Source organism: Elaeis guineensis, chromosome 7 (assembly GCF_000442705.2).
Source record: "Elaeis guineensis isolate ETL-2024a chromosome 7, EG11, whole genome shotgun sequence".
NCBI lineage: Eukaryota > Viridiplantae > Streptophyta > Magnoliopsida > Arecales > Arecaceae > Elaeis > Elaeis guineensis.
The window spans coordinates 7,719,756-7,743,299 of NC_025999.2; the positions used below are offsets into that span (position 1 = coordinate 7,719,756).

Genomic DNA, 23,544 nt, shown 5'->3' on the forward strand with positions numbered 1-23,544 from the left:
ATATCTCTCGAGATCGGAATGGCTCTTCTTCTTCAATTCTTTGTAAGCTTCTCAACACCTACAAAAGTTGGGAACACCTCTGTTCTGCATCAACCAAAGACAGCCACCACCATCTCCGGATCTCTCTATCACCACTTGCATTACCAACCTCCACCCAATGAGTTCTCTGCCGAGATGATTGAGCATCAATGGGTTTGATCATATATGGCCACTGCTTTGATTTGATTCGGTGTTTTATCCTACAATGGTTAGAATGTTCCCTGAAATTGTTTTCTCCCCTGGATCTGTGTCTCCTAAACTACTGCAACCTGTAGTGAGCTGAGTTGTAACCTTTCTTCTCTTCTTTATGACTGTATTTTATCATTGTACATTACCATCTAATAAAGCTGGGTGGCTATAATGCTTCCCTTTACCTAAAAAAAAAAAAACATGAATTAAAGTATTTCACTAGTTATCAGTAGGTTGCTCAATATTTGATAGAATATATTGGCAATAAATGAAAATTTGAAAATACATAGCATATTCTTTTTATAGGAAGCAGATTAATTAGGATCAAAGTCTATTCACAACTAATTGGAGGAACATCAGCAACCATGGAAGTGATGACTTTGATCAAAGCATGTACTGATCTATGAAATTCATAACATGTTACTTTCATAGTAAATAACTTGCATCGAGAATGATATTCTCTTGATTACAAATTAACTCATGGTTGCACTTAAAATTTCTTACTTGGTAAATTCTATATAAGCTATGATGGATTTCAGGAAGCCGTATGGACTCCAGAAAATTGATAACGCAATCAGTTTTCGAAGGAGCTAGTCTCTTGGTTTACATCAAAAAAGAGTCCTCTTGTGTTACCCAAAAAAAAAAAAAGGAGTCCTCTTGGTAGCAAATGCAAATAACTACTAGTTATCCTTAGATACTTTAGGTTATTTAGTTACCTTCTACTTGTAGTTTTGAAAATTTAGTTCAGCTTTCCCCCATCCAGGATTAGTTTAATATCTTTTGTAGAATAGTTTATCTTTCATTGTATCCCTCTTTTAAGCTCAATCGACCTTCTAGCTTGCATCAACTGACTTCATTTTGATGACATGGTCTGATCACTTGTCTCAAGATCCAAATTTCTAGAAATAAATTGACAGTTGGCATCATGCGGAGAAGGACACCAAACAATTTCTTTTGGTGACAAATTTTACCATTGATGGGAATAACTACCAACAAAGGTAGTTTTGTTGAAATTAAATAACTACTCAGTGGCAATTTCTTTTGTTCTAAGAGTACAAACTTCTCTCCACAAATATTGGAGAAGTCTATCAGATGGGATATCATCTCTTGAAGCTATTAGATGAGATATCTCTTGGCACAGAATATCTAATTCCAAATATGGTTTGGATTTCTTGCATGAGACTAGGCTTCAACACCTTTATTTTTAATCATATATCTTCCAGACTTTTTCATAACTTGTAGGTTTTAGTCCCTTTTTCTCTCCTCCTTTAATCATATATTATCAATTTTTAATTTGAATTTTTTAACGTATACATGATTATGAATATCTGAAATTACATGTATAATCTTGTAAATTTTTATTTACATATGTATCATTATAAGTTATTTTTTTTACAAGTATACTATTATAAATATCTAAATTTGCATATATACTTTCACAAATTTACTATATATGAGTATATTTTTATAATTTTTTCTTTTTGCATGTCAACCTTTATTAAGTAAATAGCATACATGCAAAAAGAAGTAATTTATAATGGTGCACATGACAAAAAACAAATATTTTACTAGAGCATATATGTACTAGTAAATTTTGAGGATATTCATATAATTTTAGATATTTATAAGGATGTATATGCAAAATGAATATTTAATGAAAGTATATACATAAATAGTAAATTTGTGAGAGTGTTCATGCAATTTTAGATATTTATAAGAGTTTACACGCATAAAATCCTATCAATAATTTGGAATATATGAAAAGACATCAATGGATACAGATCATATCTCAAAAAACACCTTGAGAATCAAGTTAAGGCTAGCATTATTGCTATAATTGTGGATCAGAATGAATTTTAAGTTCCTGAAACAAAGCAAATCAAAGAACCTGTCAGATTTCTGATTGTTGATCACTCAACTAGTGATAATTACTCCCAAATGATAGAAAGACAATCTGGTGAAAAAAAAAAAAAAAGGGCTATCACTAGTAATGGACAGTCATTGGTGACAAAATGCCAATGACCGGTGGCAAAGTCCTTTATTGGGGACAAACTGCTAATCGTTGTAGCTAGATAATAAACCAACGATCAAAAAAGAAATTAAGTGTCTCGGCAGCTATTAGATATTAAGCAAATTAAAGGTGGGCAAATTTAAGCTTTTGGGTTAACTGATGAGCAAATATGGGATCAAAGCCGAGGTTATTTGAGGTCATGAGTTCAAATCCCAAATGAGAGGTATGAAGCTGGCCTGAATCAACTCAATCTCTTGATGTACCATTTTTTGGATCAATTGGTTAATAAATTGAAGAATACCTGGGTAGTTGATAATGCTAAAAACAAAGCAGCCGTCTAGTAGGAAAATTCTTGGTCAAGAATGCATGCCTGCAAGGAATTAGACTAGTCATTAAAATCCATCAAAAAGTCATCAGAACAAGTCATTCGTATCCAACAAACAAAAATGACAAGCACAAGGGTCATAAGAACCATCAAACAAGGACCACAAGAAGTAGTGTTGGTAAGCATCCAAAGGGTTATCCAAAGGCTTCAAATCTTGTCTCCAGCGAAGAGTGTCTACAGGTCAGGGGTCCCAAAAAGACCAAGAAAATTATTAGAATCCGGAAGCAATAAGATCATTTGTGATATGACATCCGATCTTTTAAGGTGTGATCAAATATAAGGCATAATCCATTATGACTTGACAACTCACAAGCTTCCAAAATTAGCTTCGTGCAGTCATTTGGAATCATGCTTGTGGGCTTTATAGACCATGTGGTTTGAGACATGAAGCATGTCTTATGATTGTTCAAGGGACAGTATCTTCTTAACAGTCTAGCTAGCTACGTACTAATTGCCCCCTGTCCTCACTAAATTTAACTCATCTAGGACTAGGACTTGTGCCTCATCAAAAGAAAATTAAAGAAGGGAAGGAACACAGAGGACCATTTATCTAGCCTGCAACAAATGCACTGTTCTGATATCTGAAAAATTATAAAAGCCTGTTCATGCTTCAAGCTTGCTGCAGTAGAACTAACACTCACAGGCATCACTTTTTTGAGCATTATCCTTCCTTTTCTACAGGTCCGACGGCTCTGATCATTAAAAAATAAAAAAAAAAAAAAAAAAAAAAAAGAGAGAAGAAGATCATGTCCCACAAGGAATCCTACTGGATTCCCTTGGTACCAGAAGCTTGTTGAGATTATGGTCAGTCCTCTCTAGGCTGGAACTCGGGCTTAAACTTATTTGAACATCTATACTTTATCATCATAAAAAATAGTAATTTACCTTTTACACAAGTGTTCTAAGGTGTAATAACCTGGCCCAAAACATTTTTCCTCTTGCACGACCTTTAAAGCATTAAAAAAAAAAGAAGGGGAAAAATAGGGCACGAATGGGAGGACTTCTTCTCCCGTTAGGAGTCTGCTTTGATCCAAAGAAGGAATCAAATCTCGTCCAAACTCAAACTCCTCCCTATAAATTGAAAACCCCTCTCCCTTCCTCGCCCTTGGATCGCCGAGATTCATCGATTTTCTCCCTGTTCTTCTCGAGTTCTTTCCAGTTCTTGATCTCGGTTTGAAGAATTTTGTTGCGATTTTTAAGGTCCAAAGATCCCTAAGAACCCAGGTAATCCTTTAAGAAGTTCCTCTTTGATCTCTTCTGAAATTTAGACTCAGATTTTGGGTTTTTATTTGCTGTATTTTGAAAAAGTATTGGGATTTTTGGAAACCCCTGTTCTACTGCCCATTTTCATGTTTTTTTTTTTTTTCGGCCTGTCCGACGCCATCCATTGCCGTTGAGCCCCGACCGGAGAGCCACGGCTGTGCCGCCCTGGGTTGAACCCCACTCACCGTTCCGGGCGAGATTTTTGTGGGAATTGGGAAGGAGATGAAGGGGGATTCACATCCCCTGTTCTGTTCCAACGAAGAAGAACGAGGAAGAAAGAGAACAGAAAAAAAAAAAAAAAAAAGAAAAACAAAGAAAAAGACTCTTGTTTCTCTCTTTCCTCGCTATCTTCTTAATTTCTCTCTCTAAAATCTGACTCTCTTACTAGAAAATCCATTTTCTCTCTACAATTTTTTTCCTCTTCCATAAATTTCTCTCTCTAAAAATTTTACGAACCAGTGGAGGATCCAGATACTTAAGTAACCTTAATCTTGATTGATCCTGGGAGAGATCCTAAATTTATGTTATTAAGATCGTTTATCCATAATTTTTTTATATATAATTTTTATATTGATCATGTAATGTAGAGATGTGACTATCTACTAAGATGTCGAGCGGAATATCTTATTTTTGAAATTTATAAATCAAAGAGTTTGTTGATTGCTATGCTTGGATCAATTACCGATAGAGATAAAATCCATGTACATGATCACCATTATATATACTCCTTTTATTATTGGATTTGTATCTTTAATTTCATATTGTTAGATTCGTGTTGATGGATTCTCATGTTGAGATACTATTATTTCTCGTATAATTTTTTAATATATATATATTGTGTGTTAATATATATGTATACAAGTGATTGATGATATGATTATATGGATATGACATATCTATTTTGATCACACTGTAAATAAAAATTGATTTGGTAAATCAACATGTAATAATTAAATGAAAAAGGTATGGTTTGGACTAGTCTCATCATGTAAAACAGTCCGTCAGGAGCTTATGTCTGGGACAGTCTGCGAGGAGGTTATGCCTGAGACAGTCTCTATGGGCTTATACGTGGATTAGCCGATCAGGAGCTTATGCCTGAGATAGCTCGCTCAGAGTTTATACTGGGACAGCCCCCACGGACTTTTATACGTGGGACAGCCGATCAGGAGCTCATCCTGGGATAGTTCATCAGGAGTTTATGCTGGGATAACTTTTATGACTTAAGCGAGATATTTGGATTAGATAGAGATTGAGGCATGATCTTGATTAGTCTAGAGCTAGAAAAAAAAATATTAAAGATCATGTGATTATGAAAAGAGAAATAGAGGACAAGATATAAAACTAATACTGAATAAAAATGCTTCACCCGTTAACATATGATGATGCATCTCTTTTGACAAGACAGATAATTTATGGATATTTACAGTATTCTAGATATTGAATATGAGATTTTATATTTTATTATTTATCTTTATTTTTAGATTATATTATTATATTGATGTGATATACAAAATTTTTACTGGGTTGTAAAGCTTACACCCCTCTATTTTTTTTTTTCAAAATTGTAAGATGCTCATAATTGGCTATGGTATGGATTTGCGAGTGAGCGGATGTATAGATAGAATGTCATTGATACCTGATCAGAAGATTGAAGAAATTAATTTGTAATTATGTAATTTCACTAATTATTATTGAAATTAGACATTATGGATGTTGAGGTTGTAATGAATTATTTTAAGCTTTGCATATTCTTTAGGATTTTATCCTAAGAAGTGTGTGGCCATCACGTGTCGATTCGGATATTGAATTCGGGGTATGACAGAGTAGTATCAGAACTTAGGTTTTGATTACTTGGGATCATAATATAAGTGATTAGAATGTGACAGAATAATATCAAAACTTAAGATTATGATCTCTAAGGATTGTGACTAAAGGAGAATTGAGCTTATGGTTATGATCACTAAAGATGTGATAGAATGATATTAGAGTTTAGGAATTATGTGTTAAATGGTATTTGAGCTTAAGATTGTAATTATTCGAGATTGTGACTTTAGTGTATTTGAATTTGAGGTTATGATCATTAGAGACATGATAGATATAGTAGAAAGGATTTAAAATTGAGATTTCGGATTAATAGATATTACGATGAAATTTATGCATAAGTGGCATATGATATCTATAATAGAATTGACGAGTTATATCTTAAATTTCAATTAGTATGGTTGACCTAAGTATAAGAAGTGTTGACCTTGAAATAAAGTAGAAGGTATTGATTTTTGTGTTGAATATACTGGATGATTTTAGAATGCTAATCTTATATGGATGGAGATCATGATAATTTTTTTAATTTTGATGTTAATTGTCTGATCATTATAAATTTTAGATTTATCAGAAGGAAGTTAGTTAGAATGTGGTCTAAGAAGAAATTACATCATACGAAAAAAAAATATTTTCGAGCATTAAACCTATAAAAGGATTGTATATGAAACTCAAATTTAAATAAAAATAAAAATAATAATATACTTGGATTTTATTATGAGAATATGAGATACATATCTTGATAAATCTTTGGTTATTTAAAATATCATATTTGGATCTGATTTCTTGATCTTTCAAGTTGCATGAAATTTTAAGTCAAAAATTTACTTTTCTAAGTGAATCTAAGGTATTTTGATATTGTTGTTAAATTGAATCAGAAAATTAGTTTTGTTAGAGTATGATATACACGTTATGATGAAATCTTTAATAATTCATATTACCATCTTTGGATTAGATTTCTTAATTTTTCTTGTGATTATTGAAGATAATGGAGTGTATTAATTATTCAAATCAAAATTCAGATTTCTAGCTAATCTAAGATATCTTGCTATTGTTAAATTTTGAATGACTTATATAAGGGATAAGATTTTGCATGGATTTATCTATTGATGTTAAAAGTTGTGATGAAGGGAGCTTTATAATAAATAATCAAGTTGATTCTACTTACAAAGATGTTGACTTGAGTTCTTCTAGTTTGTTCAAGTTGAATTAATTTTTTGTAAAGAAAGATTGGTTTGAAAATTATCTAAATAATTGTAAGGTAAATTGAAGATTAACTCCAATTAATTCTAGATATGTTGGATTCTTGAGAAGTGGTGAAGCTTATATAATGATTTCAACATAAAAAGTGGATGAAAATTTAATTTTAGTGTGCTATCCCCAAGGATAGTAAAGATAAAGAAACTTAGAATTTTGCTCTTTCTATATAAAAATTTGAAGGTTGGATCTATCTTTGATTGATCTAATATACAAGAATATTTTATCTTTCGATAAATTAATATAATTTGATAAATTAAGATCAGAGTACGCAGCAGAAGCATGATAGTTTAAACTCATTAGAAGCATTAATCTTTTGAATCAAAAGATATTCTGATGGAATACATTATTAAAATAAGGAAGGATTTTACTAATAATGAAAGGATGCTATTGATATTTTTGACCTAATCTGATCATAGCCATGCAATTTTTGCCAATAGGTTATTTCGTTGCAGATAATGCTAAGAAACTCTAGATATTTCAAGTTTATTGTTAATAGCTTGATAGTTCTTTTGCTAGTTCAAACCTAGAATGTGTTGACATAGATCTCATTTTTTGAGATTTAATATTGTTACTCGAACTATGCAGAAGGTTGAGATTTTCTTAAGATGAAAGTCCACCTATTAAATTTGTTGGAAGGTCAAAAGAAGAAAGAAATCGATGATTGTGAAGAGTGCCCGATATTCGATCTTTTTTTATTTTTCTATTATAGGTAGTCCGAAACAATTATGAATTCTGAGTGAAATATATTGGACAAATAATTAGGTATTTTAATATTAAATCAAAATGTTATTTTTTTCAAAAAAATTGAGAAATCAATATAAAAAGAATGGATTTGAGATTTCACATAATTTTGTTATATCAAGATCATGAGAAACAAATAAAGTCAAGATATTATTGGAAGCTTGAGAATGACTTGAAGAATGTATACTTTCGAAGTATGTACCTCAAATAACACAACTTAATTTTCAAGATGAAATTATTTTGAGGAGAGAATGAATAACCTGGCCCAAGACATTTTTCCTCTTGCATGGCCTTTAAAGCATTAGAAAAAAAGAAGAAGAAGAAGGGAAATAGGGCATGAACGGGAGGACTTTTTCTCCCCGTTAGGAGTTTGCTTTTGATCCAAAGAAGGAATCAAATCTCATCCAAACTCAAACTCCTCCCTATAAATTGAAAACCCCTCTCCCTTCCTCGCCCTTGCATTGTCGAGATTCATCGATTTTCTCCCTGATCTTCTCGAGTTCTTTTCAGTTCTTGATCTCATTTGAAGAGTTTTTTTTGCGATTTTTGAGGTCCAAAGATCCCTAAGAACCAGGTAATCCTTTAAGAAGTTCCTCTTTGATCTCTTCTTGAAAATTAGACTAAGATTTTGGGTTTTTATTTGCTGTATTTGGAAAGAAAATTGAGATTTTTGGAAACCCCTGTTCTACTGCCCATTTTCATGTTTTTTTTTTCGGCCCGTCCGGTGCCGTCCATCGCTGTTGAGCCCTGACCGGGGAGCAATGGCTGTGCCGTCCTGGGTTGAACCCCCACTCATCATTCCGAGTGAGATTTTCGTGGGAATTAGGAAGGAGATGAAGGGGGATTCATATCCCCTGTTCTGTTCCAATGAAGGAAGAAGAAGAATGAGGAAGAAAGTGAACAGAAAAAAAAAACAAAAGAAAAAAAGAAAAACAAAGAAAAAGACTCTTGCTCCTCTCTTTCCTCTCTATCTTCCTAGTTTCTCTCTTTAGAATCTGACTCTCTTGCTAGAAGATCCGTTCTCTCTCTAAAATTTTCTCCTCTTCATGAATTTCTCTCTCTAAGAGTCTTACGGAGCAATGGAGGGTCCAGGTACTTAAATAATCCCAATCTTAGTTGATCCTAAGAGAGATCCTGGATTTATGTTATTAAGATTGTTTATCCGTAATTTCTCCATATATGATTTTTATATTTGATCATGGTCATGTAGAGATGCGACTGTTTGCATAAGATATCGAGTGGAATATCTTATTTTCAAAATTCGTAAATCAAAAAGTTTATTGATAGCTATGCTTGGATCAATCATCGATAGAGATAAGAATCTCTATATATGATCACCATTATATATACTACTTTTATTGTTGGATTTGTATCTTTGGTTTTATGTCGTTGGATTCGTGTTGATGGATTATCATGTTGAGATACTATTGTTTCTCATATGATTTTTCAATGTACATATATTGTGTGTTAATATATATGTATGCCAGTGATTGATGATATGATTATATGGATATGACACATCTATTTTGATCACATTATAAATCGAAATTGATTTTGTGAAATCAACATATCATAATTAAATGAAAAAGATATGGTTTGGACTAGCCTTGTCATGTGAAACAGTCCGCTAGGAGCTTATGCCTGGGACAGCCTGCTAGGAGCTTATGTATAGAACAGTCTCACGGGCTTATACGTGGATCAACCGGTCAGGAGCTCATGTCTGGGATAGTCCGTCAGGAGCTTATGCTGGGACAGTCCCCACGAACTTTTATACATCGGACAGCTAGCCAGGAGCTCATCTTGGGACAGTTCGCTAGGAGTTTATGCCTGAGACAGCCTTTATGACTTTAAGTGAGACATTTGAATTAGATAGAGATTCAGGCATGATCTTGATTAGTCTAGAGCCGGAAAGAAAAATATTAAAGATCATGTGATTATAAAAAGAGAAATAGAGGATAGGACATGAAACTAATACTGAATAAAAGTGTTTCATCTGTTAATATATGATGATGCATCTCTTTTGACAAGATAGATAATTTATGGATGTTTGTAGTATTCTGGATATTGAACATGAGATTTTATGTTTTATTACTTATCTTTATTTTCAGATTATATTATTATATTAGTGTGATATGCAGAATTCTTACTGGACTGTAAAGCTCACACCCCTCTTTTTTTTTTCTTTTTAGAATTGTAGATTGCTCATAACTGATTATGGTATGGATTTGTGAGTAAGTGAATGCATAGATAGTGTCATTAATACCTAATAAGAAGTTTGAAGAAATTCAATTGGTAATTATGTAAGTTTTACTCATTATTATTGAAATTAGACATTATGAATGTTGAGGTTGTAATGAATTATTTTAAGCCTTATATATTCTTTAGGATCTTTGCCCTAAGGAGTGTGTGGCCATTACGTTTCGATTTGAATTTTGGGTTCGGGGCGTGATATAAGGAGCTTGGAATTATATTGTATTAGGATTCCACTGATTCTGTGGACCGTTTGGAATTTAATCAAAAGAGGGGGGAGAAAATTTCATTGTGCATGCACTCCCTCATATCGGCCACTGGAAAAATTATCGGTTGGGGCAGATCTAACGACTAAGCCGTGGATCAATCTAACTAGAAAGCAACATGCACAAACATGGACAAAAATGAAAGAGAAGGAAAAGAAGAAGTCTAGGGCTAGATTATATCCTATACCATAAGTATCAATGTGGCTGTGGGCCAATCATCAAGATGAGCGTATGATGCAATGGAGCTTATGAGAAGGAGATGAGATAATTGGCATGGTGCACAGCCACTTGATGCACAAAACGTAGGGTATAATTTTTCGAGTTGAGAGCTGTGTTTGTGACTTTGCGTGTGTTGTTTTCTAGTCGGACTGGTCCACATTTGAGTTGAAAATTGAGGCATGAAAAGGATCTCTTTCTCACATATTAATCCAAGTACATCAAACGTGCAATGTCCTTTGAAACCTCTATTGAATGCCTCTCCGGCCCTTTCCACTAGAAAACTAGGGAGATCCCCAGCTAGCTTGTAGATAGCCGTCTAGTTAGACCAGAAGCCCGGTTTTGTCTGAAACCCAACCTTCCACTCCTGTAAATAATCCAAAACCCCAAGTTAGCTGTGAGATTACCAACACCTCCATATGCTCTAAGGCCAAAGACCAAGACACAAGCTCGTCCAAACCCATCAGCAGGACAAGAGATGAGCTCTCCAGTCTCACCTTACCTTATAGCTCTCTTCTCAGTGATCTTGTTCTCAACTCCTCATATGCCACCCCACCAATCTCCAACAGCACCCATGACTCCATTGTCCAATGCCTTCTCCACCACTCCATTCCCCACAATCTCCTCTACACCAAAAGCACCACCTCCTACACCACCCTCCTCCAATCCTCCATCCAAAATCAAAGGTTCAACACCCCCACCACCCCAAAACCATTCCTCATCGTCTCACCGACCCTCGAATGCCACGTCCAAGCCACGTCAAATGCTCCCATAGCCATGGCCTTCAAATGAGAGTTCGGAGCGGCGGCCATGACTACGAAGGCCTCTCCTACGTATCCCATGATCCACCATTCATCGTTTTGGACCTACACAACCTTAGTTCTATCAGTATAGATACTAGCCATAGCACTGCATGGGTCCAAGCTGGTGCAACGATAGGAGAGTTATACTACAGAATTGCTGAGAAGAATAGGACTGCTGGATTCCCAGCAGGGCTTTGCCCGACCCTTGGAATCGGCGGCCACTTAAGCGGTGGCGGGTTCGGGACCATGCTGAGGATGTATGGGCTTGCAGCTGATAACATTATCGATGCTAGGCTAGTGAACGCTAATGGTGAGATCCTGGATAGGGAGTCCATGGGTGAAGACTTCTTTTGGGCCATCAGAGGAGGAGGAGCAGCAAGCTTTGGGGTCATTCTAGCATATAAGATCAAGTTGGTGTATGTCCCACCTAAGGTCACAGTGTTCACCAAGAGCACAAACCTTAGCCATGGTGCAAAAACGCTTACCAGCAAGTGGCAACAAATAGCTTACAAGTTGGATGACAGGCTATTCATCAGAGCAGTCATACAAGTTGCGAGTGATGAAAGGTCAAGCAGAACAATCCAAGTTCGTTTTGAATCCCTGTTCCTTGGTGAGAAAGAAGAGCTCCTAGCTCTAATGGGAGAGAGCTTTCCTGAGTTAGGCTTGAAGGCTGAGGACTGTCAAGAGATGAGTTGGATAGAGTCTGTCCCATACTTTGCTGGGTACAAGAATGGAGAACCTCCAAGTATTCTCCTTGATAGGAAACCTCAATTCAATGCTCCTACAAGGCTAAGTCGGACTTCTTGACAGAGCCCATCACTGAATTGGGGTGGGAGAGGATTTGGCAGGAAATGCTCAGAGGCGAGGAGCTATCGATGCTTATACTCGATCCATATGGTGGGAGGATGGATGAGATCTCTGAGTCTGAGATTCCCTTCCCTCATAGGAAAGGGAGTTTGTATAATATACAGTACTTAGTGGGCTTGGGAGAGGGAGGGGCTAAAGAGATGAAGAAGATTTGGATTGGTTTAGGAGTTTCTATCAGTTCATGGCTCCTTATGTTTCAAAGAACCCAAGAGCTGCCTATTTGAACTACAGGGACCTTGATTTGGGCAGTGATAGGGTGGGCACACGACTTACACAAAGGCTATGGTGTGGGGAAGGAGGTATTTCAAGAGTAACTTTGAGAGGTTGGCAGTTGTAAAGGGCAAGGTTGATCCTGGGAATTTCTTTAGAAATGAGCAGAGCATCCCACCTCTCTTTCCTGCTTAGAGAAGCATGCAGAGCAAGAAGGATTCTCGAGCAAATATGTGTGATTTAGAGCAAATGCATTGATCCCTACAGGCAAAATGTGTGATATGGCTCTCTATGTATTATTTCTAACTTTTTCCAAGCAATGGCACTATAGTTTCAATATTTGGCCCTGTTCAAGGCGCCACATTAGGAAGTTTCTATTGGTCAAATAAGAACAGAAGTTACCAAACAAAAGAGAAGAGAAGTTAATATATCGCAATTTGTCAATACTGTCACCATTTATCTGTATATTGTTTCATATGATGTAACACTGCCCCTACTTCAGAGGGTTTGTCCATCAAGAATTACTTGATTGTGTTTCATAGTTACGAACTACAGGGCAGTAATCAGCTGAGAGATGACAGAACAATCTCAATAAATCTTATACCGAAATTCTGTGTGAATCAGAGGAAACTGTCTATCCAAAAAAATCAGAGCGAACTGGAGGGAAATGTGAGGCGGAAATAAGGATCCTTTACACCCTTTACAATCCCTTTGAGAAGCAATTTGTGGATAGATCATGTGTGGCTCGAAACTTAAATTGGGAGGAAAAAATCTATGGAGCTCCTGTCAGTCACCCTATCAGTTCCTTGTGAATTGTAAAGATTCCCTTGTGCCACAGCAGCATGGGGAACTGACTGGATGCCTAAGCAAAATTCTGCAGCATTACTACTCAAAATTAATTGAGCAGAGTTCAAGCTCAAATCGAACACTTTGCTCCCATACATGAGAGAATTTTTGTTGGGTGGAAACTTTAACTCCAGATGGACAGAAAAAGGAGGAAAAAAAGCATGTGCCAGAGCAATCAACATCTCATATCCTATGTTGATTGAATATTTTTAACCCAATTACAGTGTAATCCTTTAATCTTCCTGGTTTCCTTGTACAATGTCAAGAAGGCAATTTGCTTGACTTAAAACAAAATTACAAGTTGCTCTTCCATGCAGCCACTTTCACACCAATCATAGATTTGGGAAGCTGCAAAAATCAGAGAGAGGAGCAGAAGTAAGGCTAGCTGGGCTACCCTCCTTGAATGAGTAAAGACCAAAAACGTTGTCAACAATATCAAAATCTTAAGCCTAAACCTTTTCACATTAGCCAGATCAATTAGGAAGGAAAAGGAAAACACCTGAATACATTATATCCAATCTAAACAGTGGGGTAATAAGATCAGCTGCTTTTCCTAGAGGGCATTGGAGGGGGTAATGTGCCAAAGACAATGTCCCAAAGTGATGAAGTTATCCCAAAACCTCTGTTTTGCATTCTGTAGTGATGATTCAAATGATATTTCTGAAACAAAAACAAGAGTCATAGCACTATGATTTAAAGGTCCGGAATTCTTATTAAGGTTCTGATTAACTCCATCAATTCTCACCTTTAAATTTCGAGCTGGAACTTTGGATGGTTGTCCATGGTGCAGATAATAGTGGGTGCAATCATACATCACATAACCCAACAAGCCACCTCCAAAAATGGCAGGTGCAGTACTAGGAGTTGATAAGAGCCTTATCAGACTCCAGATCTACAAGACAATCAACAAAATATGAGCAAAAGTAGCATAAGGAGCCAAAACTTACATGTTAGACAAATAAATATAGAAAGTTCTGAACAACTAATTCCCTTTGAAATTTGACCCAATGATATAGCTAGGTAAGAATTATGTAAATATCCTACTAGATTAGAAATCTCACTTTATAGAGTAACAATACATGACACGCTCATGAAGTCATGAATGATAAAGATAGCCATAACTTGGTTAGTGAATCAGCACTTCATATGATGTAGAAAGGAAATAATAAGGAAAAGGCATACCGGCACACATAGAATTGCTGTTGCAGCTGGAGGGAAAACAAGGCGCAGTCCATCCATAGGGTGCTTATGATGGCATCCATGAATAAGATAATGTAACGTGTTCGTCCTGAGCGTAATTTCAAGATTTTTTAATTAATTTAGTTGTTCAAAAAGAAACAAGCATACTGGTTCAGAATAGAAACCTTTGATACAAGTCACAAAAAGAAAAACACACCAGTAACTTGATGTTTTAATATGGAAAAGGAAGCGGTGCAATGTATACTCAATCAGCGTCCACAAAAGAACACCACCCACAACCATTAGAGCTGCCTGAGAAACAGTATGCCCCATATGGACAGACTTGATCACAAGCCAACAGACAACCGGGATCCATACAACTGGAATCACCCACCATTTAGTACACGTGAACATCTGACAGATGTGAACCAAAATATGAATCAAAAGTGAATCAGATAAACATTCATATATTCTGTATTGGGACACAAATATGGCAAATTACCTCCAAGAAGTCATTTTCAAAAAAGCGTGGACCTTCCTTGCTCATGATGGGCTGGTGAACCCATTCTTCATAGTCTTCCCCAAGATGGCCAACCTAAAAGAATTTTCAATGGTCATCTTATATAACAGAAGAGAAAATCTAAGTGATTAATAATAAAATATTAGTAACAAACCTAAAAATTGGGAAAACTAGAAATCAGAATTGAAGATCAAGAATATACTCAGAAAAGAGATAGCACAAACATAAACATGAAAGAACCTGATGTTTAATCTTAAATAATAAATAAGAATACAAACATGGTTTATTTTAAGCATATGATTTTTTTTAAAAATGTTTTCTTTGGTGACATAGTTAATAACTTAGTTGCTTCATCATGCCACAAGATTGTTTCCTTTTTATCTTTTTTTGTCTTTTCACTTCCTTCTTTATGTAGGTTGTACGAGAACTTGGGGATACATACCTATATCAAGGTTGTGAAAGTGTTATTATCCGGTTGTCACTTCCATCCAGGGTAATCATCATACATAAACCACATGCACATATTAAAAAGCACAAGTTGGGAATATTTGGTCTTGTCATTTTTGGCGATGATGACAAAAATAATCGGTCACAGTCAGCATGCCAACAATTTAACATAAGTAGATTACTTTCATAGGTAAAACTGGAATGGCACAGTCGATCATTTTTTCACATCAATAAGATCTCTCTCTCAATCCAGTCTTATTTCTGAATTATCTTCCCCACTTGCTTCCTGTTAACAAACCCAACTAGAACCTACTACTTCTTCCATCCGAAAGCATATCATAATCTATTTCTCCCACATTTAATGCATGTATTTGACAGCCATTACAATATTTAGCTATTATATTTCTTTATAATGAGAATGGTGACATTATAAACTAATCATAAAAGCTTTCATAATGGTATTCAAGGACCATTTTGATTGTCAACTGAAGTTCATCATCAAGGGACATCCACCATCCATGCTGTCTCTTTGGAGCATTTGGAGATCAAAGTGAGTTAAGAAAGGCTTTAGAGAATGTTTGGATCAACTTGTGCTAGCTATTTCCTGGAGAGTTTGGTGGGAAAGAAACTCTAGAATTTTTATGCAAAAGACGGGCTCCATGTTCTCAATCCTAATTAAAACATGGCATGATTTCTTAGAGGGGGGCTCGCTTTGTTCTGCTAAGAACCTGAAGGAGTTTAACACGACGGCTTTATCTCTGTCTAAGCTCGTATCACCCATACATACATACATATAATACATATATAATATAAATATATATGTATGTATGTATGTGTGTGTGTGTGTGTGTATATATATATATGTATGTATGTATGTATGTATGTATGTATGTATGTATGTATATGTATATGTGTGTATATATATGTATATGTATATGTATATATATATGTGTGTGTGTGTGTGTGTGTGTGTAGGTAGACTAGAATAAGGTCGACCAGATTTGGAGCCAAACTAGTCGAGTTTCCCACCATCCGATCCCTCTAATCTGCACAAATCTCCATGCAGCAAAATAAAAGTTGACGGCCACTTCTTCATCCGTTTGGATTTTTTTTTAAAAAAATAGGCCATCAATGCAAATGGGACAGGGGTGGGGTTGAATTTGAGTTTATTCTAGAGTATTTCTGTTTATCCTGTAGAATTTGTATTCATTCTAGAGTATTTCTATTTATTTTGGACTAATTTGTATTTATTTTAGACAGATTTGTGTTTATTCTGAAGGAGATTGTGTTTGTTTATTCCATCTGAAATTTGTATTTTTATTTTACATAGTTTGTGTTTATTGTAAGATGATAGAAAGTAGCCTATTCTATCCTCCTTAATGGTGGGATAGACCATTTTCCATCTCTCCACAATAAACACAACTATGTAGGATAAACACAAACTTCAGATCAAATAAATACATACCCCTTTAGAATAAATACAAATCTATCTAAAATAAATACAAACAAATATATTATAAACAAAAATAGAATAAATAGAAAAATGTGGATGGAACAGGCCACTTTTCATCTCTCCGCAATAAAAACAACTGTGTAAGATAAACACAAACTTCAAATAGAATAAACGTATATCCCTTTAGAATAAATACAAATGAGTAACATTATAAAAAAAACAGAATAAATAGAAATGCTTCAGAATAAACAAACTCTATAGGATAAATAGAAATGCTTCAGAATAAATACAAACTTGATCGCGCCCCCATCCCATCTACGTTCATGGATTCACCTTTTTTATTTTTTTCCATCCCATCCACATTAATGGCCTAGCTTTTTTTTACATATTTCAAATCCAAAAGGATGGAAAAAGTGCCCGTTAACTTTTTGTCCTTGCATGGAGATCCATTTGGATCGGATGGTGGCGAAGTCAACTGGATTTGGGCTTAAATCCAATCGATCGGAGCTTAGTCCACCTTGTGTGTGTGTGTGTGTGTGTGTATAATCATTTGTTACCATGCACCGGTCATGGACAAACATTACATTTTCTTCAAAGCAGAAATATGTATATATCCTATCACTTATTAATAATGAACATTCTTTTTGATTTATAATGTTCATCCTCAAGTGACTTGTCAAGAGGAACAAATTGATTATACTCATTGAATATAGAAATTAAGCAAAAACAAACATTAATAGACATAGATAACAACAAACATCAGACGCAACAAAAATAATATTTACATATATTATGTAAAAAAGGCTTTAGAATGTTAAATAATTAATATAAGTGAAAATGTTGCATGGAAATCAATATTGGAGTTAAGGTTCTAATCCCCTTTATTTCCCAAAATAGACCCTACTCAGCTAGTTGCTCTATTTGTTCATCTATGTCATTTGATGTGGGAGTAAGTGCAATCAATGGGAAAGAAATGATCAACTTGAGAAGGAAAAGTAAAGATAACATATTTAGAAATAACTCATGAAAAATGACATAATGCATTTGGCGAATTGTTGTTTTCATATACGAATGCTTTTTTGAATCATTATTTTTTCTTTTTTTCTCTCATAAATAAATTTACATGTACATCTTGAAAGAAAATGCAATAAGAAAGTATTTGAATAGCTCAGAGCTGTTACTACAACTAAATGTTGAAAGAAACTTATTTGAATTGGATGCAAGTATAATATGGTAATATATATATATATATATGAAGCATCGGTACTCCTATTTCAGGCATGTACCAGCATCGGTATATTTTCGATGCGGAAACATTTTCGATATGACACCAGTACTCCTATCTCTGCATTCTTGAGATTATAAGTTTGTCCCTTGATGAACCAAATATGAAGAAGAAGTTTTTTACTGATGATGCAAGAATGAAGCAGCTAAAACTATTATTACTTGATTATCAAGACTTACTATTTTGATTTCTTCTATTTATTTATACTGCTAGTTTTTTTTCATTAATTGCAAGTATTTGTTTGTTTTTTATGATGATACTTATAAATTTAGTTGAGATTTAAAAACTTAATTTTATTAATATTCGAATATTATATTTATGATTCAATTTTTTCATATATTTTTATTAATATTCAAATATTCATAAAAATATAAAATATCTAGTCATATCCGTATCGTGATTTTTTTTATTTTTGTTATATCGGCGTACCCGTACCATAAAGTATCCGTACCACATATCGGTATCTATGCTTTCTATATATATATAATATGTGTATATATATGTGTGTCTGTATATATATATATATATATGTATGTATATATATATGTATATGTATGTATATATATGTGTGTGTGTGTATATATGTATATATATATATGGTTACATATAACCACTATATTTGTTGATTGATTCAAAAATATCTGACACTTTGCCACTTCCTACCCCTTTTTACTACTTAATGATATCAATTAATGGGAAACATTTGATGCTGCATCATCTAAGTACAGCAACTCAAAATGTCAGCATCCAGAAGCTTGCTGGACCATGAAATCTTACTTGAAAAACAAGAGGCTTGTTCAAGTCCACGGTGAACCTTTCTGCAACCATCTTAGTACTCTTATGAACTGCAGTTACGTAAAGCAAAATGTGAATAACATGAACATGTATAGCAAGATGACAAAAAGTAATATGAAGAAACCAACTTATGAACCAAATAACTAATTACAATTTTTAGTATAAAAGGTTCTTATATATCGTGCTTTAGCAATTAGCTTTTCTTCAATAAATCTCAAAAATAGAATGAACTAGCAAATAGTGATGGTCTCTGATTCTGATACACAAAGCACATACTCCAAATTCTTGGCACCATTTAAACATGCTAACTTTCCTTCTGTATGGTCCAACCACCCATTTTCCATCAATGGTCTTAAAATGTTTGTCAACCATATCAACCACAAAGCGAAAATCAATTGACAGGGTGACAGGACTTGAATAGCAAATACTGTTGGCTCCTAATTTCATTAGTCTCGGCCCCCACCCACCCCCTGCCTTCACCACCCCCCCAAAAGAAAAGGAAAAAATCCCAAAAGCCACCTATATCATTTTGCAAACAGAAGCTTGGATAAAAGGTAGCTCTATGAACGTGGGCCTTTCTATCAGGACCATTCAAAATATACAGCAAAGACACCACAAGAAAGAGAGACCATAAAAACATTTCCATTCTGCACTCTAAATTCATAAGAAAAGGGAAATCATTAATCATAAAGTAACACTTGTGAACCACCACCCTCCAAGCTACTCCTCACCATGCATGAGCATCGTAAGCACATATAGCATTAAATTAACAACCATCCTCATTTATATAAATTCAGATCAGAACCTTAATTATTTCTGGCACTAGTTCTCCAGATATAAATCAGCACAAATATCCCCCAGATCTCATACCATTTGACATTTCAGATAATAAATTCTTGAACTTGGAATGTTGTAGAAATCCCAGAGACAAGGGCAGTAGCACAAGGACTTGCAAGTCACCCAACCTGATATATGCAGAAAGTAATGCTGTTGAGCTGTGAATACATTGGGTGGGGGCCAGAAACCCCCTCCCATGGTTTAAGAAAAAGGAATATCTGTGAAAGAGCTTAATTTCACAGCTAACTATTCTGCATCATAGATGTCACAGATCTGTTTCTCTATTCTTAATTAAAAAGAAAGAAATTTCAACAGAAAAAAGGTATGAGGAAAAAAGAATTATGCGGATGAACTGATTCGAAGATAGATGAAGGTATAAAGCACATGTAAACAAAATTACTATGCGACCGAATGCCCCATAACTATGGCTCAAGTTTTTCTTAAGTAATAGCTCTAATGATACAATACAACATTCTAATTTTGGGGCAGCTTGATGAATGCACAATGAATCTTCAAAATCATTTTGTTTCGCATATACGTCTGTGTTGTATATCATGGGCAATGGTTAGGATCTTCATTTTTGCGATCCACATTAACTGAACATGGTACAGCATATTTCTTTTCCACCTTGTGTGTATTGATTTCAATGCACCAAATTTATACAGGAAGTGTTCCTTTCATTTGCTTATGAAAAGTTTGGTGGCCTGTCCAGCAATTGCTCAAAATTTACACAGAAAGTTGGAGAAACCATCCATATTTCATTGTAAATTCACAACAAAACACCTTAGAAAAGATAATTTTGATCCGGCATGCAAAGAAAACTAAAATATCCGCCATGAAATCCAAAGTCTTGCTTTGAGATCCAACTTAGAGCGACAAGAAAAGAACCAGTACTAATCTAAAACTTAACAATGCCAATAAGAAACGTCTACCAACATATAAAAATGCCCAAAAATCCAATAAATAGTTCTCCAGACATCCATCTACATTTCATATAAAAAGAAAATTAAAAGAACAATCCAAATGTATAATAAAATAATCCCATTGGTCTAATAAAAGAAAGGATTCAATAATATTAATAATATAAAAAACAAACTCCCCAAAATCCAATCAAGAACCATCATAAATCAACAAGAAATGAGCCATTTTGGCGTAATTCCGGCCTAATCACGTAAAAAACCAAAGAAATTTAACAATGCCGCATCAAAAACCAAATAATCCCATGAAGCTAAACAAGAATGAGAGGTCTCCACCCTTTAAACCCAAAAAAACCGCTCCAAGCCCCACATCTATTGATCAAGACCTCGGAATCATGCCCCCCCCCCCCCCCCCCAACAAAAAAAAAGGCAGAGGGAAAATGCCCAAAATTCAGAAACCAGGGCCAAAAGCTCGCTCACCTGATGAGCTCCCCTGCAATTGGTATGCCCCCTCGAAGTCCGGCGATCGAACTCGGAAGGGTTTCTTCTCCTCTCCAGGGGCGGAGCGCGCGCGGAGAAGAGAGAAAGAGACAGGGGAGGGTTTTTCTTTTGTTTTTTTTTTTCCTCTTTTCTTTTAACTATTACAATTTCTATTTTTTTCCCCCAGTATCCGTGGGATTTAAATACGGGTAAGGAACGGAATCGTTGTCGTCAACGGGTGCCAGCTTGTCCACTCGTGGGGACAAACTGCTGCCACGTCAAAGAGGATTTGAGGTCAGATTTAGCATGCGCAAACGCAAAATAAGGACGGTTATAACGTTTTCAACGGCTCCCAGTGAATAATAAATTACTGGTTTTGAGGAGGTCTGATTTGGGATCCGTGTGAGAAAAATCAGCGTCCAATCACCAATTTCGACGTAAAATTGGTAAGTATTACCATTTTTATGTGATTACTTCTGTACTCCTCTTTGCGCAGAAAATGTACATGAAAAGAGCTGAAAGATAGATGTGATTTATGAAAAAAAGTAGGGATGCAGAACTCAAAATCTGTAGCAAGGATGATCGATTTGGATGAGATGGAGCCGGAGCAAATTTTGTAATTTGATGGAAATTTTTTAAGCTGCAAAATCAATCAAAAAATTAGATGAAGATCCTTCAATTTTTGATCCTCTGATGTTTAAGTCAGTTCGAACCTTGAGAACAAAGATAAAAAAGAATGGAAGAGCAAAAAAAATTGAATGGAACTGGAGGAGAACTGAGTAGGAGCTAGGGATTTGGCTTGATTTTCTATTGGCAGAGTTTCTCCTAATTTCAAAAATTGAACTTACCGATAGAGGATCTCTCATCCTCTATTTATAGAGGTGTTGAGAAGGCCGTTTTAGAGTTTGTTAAACTATTAGAGGAATTTGTTAGATGGTTAGAGAGCCACCTATAAGTGAGTTGGCAAACAACTGTGCGTATGAACTGGACATGAGATTGTGGCAAGCTGTAGTCTGGTTGAGGAAACCATCATGGGCGTTCGCAAAATGATTAAATCTGTCACAATAATACTTCACCTCAGTAGAAGACGAGGTGAAATAGAGATGCCACAACAATCATCAAGATAGAAAAGATATCAGGGTTCAGGTCGGTATATACCTGACCTGAATGTTTTTGTTAGTAGAGACGTCGTCTAGAGTATAAAGATATCTTGTATTCAGCTTGATAAAATACCGAGTTGAATCTGCTTACAGATAAACTGATAAGCTGGAATCTGACGTTTTAAGATTAATATCTCTTTGATCTCGTATGACGATACCACATGTCTCAAACTTGATTTAATGCATCAATATTTTGTCCCCCACTTTCAGTGTCTGAGGTAATAATTTTTTGATCGGATTAGGAAGTAAGAGTATCTTCACCAAGTAGGATTTTCACCAATTTGGGAAGCATTCGCCATAAAGATGGGATTTTACTAGTTGGGATGTCTCATTTCCGAATTAGCTTTTTTTGGCCCGATTATCTACTGTCCAAGAGGTCTCATCTCTATGTTTGCCTCTTGACTTGATCATTTACCGACTAGAAAATCTTATCCCCGCTCTTGAATTTTCGGTCGATTTTCACCGATCAGGTGATCTTATCTCCACACTTAACTTTTAGCTCAATTTTTTACCGATCAAGAGATTTTATCTCCATACCTAAATTTTCGATTTGATTTTCATCGACTAGGAGATCTTTTCCCTATATGACTTTTAGCTCATTTTTTTTACCGATCAGGAGTTCTATCTTCGTGCTTGAATTTTTAATCCAATTTTCATCGGTCAGAAGATCTTATCCCCACATGACTTTTAGCTCGATTTTTTTATCGATCAGGAGATCTTATCTCCGTACTTGAATTTTTGATCTGATTTTCATCGGCCAGAAGATCTTATCTTCATATTTATCTTTTATCTCGATATTCAACTGACCAGAAGATCTTATCTTCGTACTTAAATTTTTGATCCAATTTTCATCGGTCAGAAGATCTTATATCTATATTTCCCTTTAGCTCGGTATTCAACTGACCAAGAGATCTTATCTCCGTATTTGAATTTTCAATCTGATTTTCATCGGTCAGGAGATCTTATCTCTGCATTTGACTTTTAGGTCGATTTTTTGCTAACTAAGAGATCTTATCTCCGCACTTAAATTTTTGGTCCAATTTTCACCGGTCAGGAGATCTTATCTCTGCATTTAACTTTTAAGTCAGTTTTTCACTGACCAGGAGATCCTATCTCTGTGTTTTACCTCGAGATTTTTCGAGTTACTGTCGCCGCCGCCTGGGATAAATGTGCTACACCTCGAGAGTATAAAAATTAATTATTTGGTTGAAAATAAAGGGACTTGACCTTTCAAAAAATGATCCGCTAGATCTTTCCTCATCATTGCTTGGACGAGCGATTTAAAAATATCAAATAAGAGCACAATA

At 35.1% G+C, this 23,544-nt stretch overlaps 1 protein-coding gene and 1 pseudogene across 3 annotated transcripts; one reads left to right on the plus strand and one right to left on the minus strand.

The window, feature by feature from the left end:
* The first annotated feature begins 18 nt into the window (after positions 1-18).
* LOC105049048 (tetrahydroberberine oxidase-like) lies at positions 19-12,657 on the plus strand (annotated as a pseudogene).
* A 671-nt stretch (positions 12,658-13,328) lies between these two features.
* On the minus strand, positions 13,329-21,243 carry LOC105049049 (dihydroceramide fatty acyl 2-hydroxylase FAH1). 3 transcript variants are annotated; one of them, XM_073261097.1, is made up of 9 exons: positions 21,078-21,243; positions 19,714-19,808; positions 18,826-18,893; positions 14,846-14,938; positions 14,561-14,757; positions 14,347-14,452; positions 13,910-14,056; positions 13,664-13,824; positions 13,329-13,512 (listed from the first exon to the last, which is right to left on the minus strand). In XM_073261097.1, exons 2-8 carry the CDS (start codon positions 19,721-19,723, stop codon positions 13,705-13,707), a joined length of 741 nt encoding a protein of 246 aa, XP_073117198.1. In that variant the 5' UTR covers positions 19,724-19,808; positions 21,078-21,243; the 3' UTR covers positions 13,329-13,512; positions 13,664-13,704. The 3 variants fall into 3 exon arrangements, with proteins under 3 accessions (XP_073117198.1, XP_073117199.1, XP_010926886.1); XM_073261098.1 differs by having other exon boundaries at positions 19,649-19,808; XM_010928584.3 differs by lacking the exon at positions 19,714-19,808.
* Positions 21,244-23,544: the final 2,301 nt, after the last annotated feature.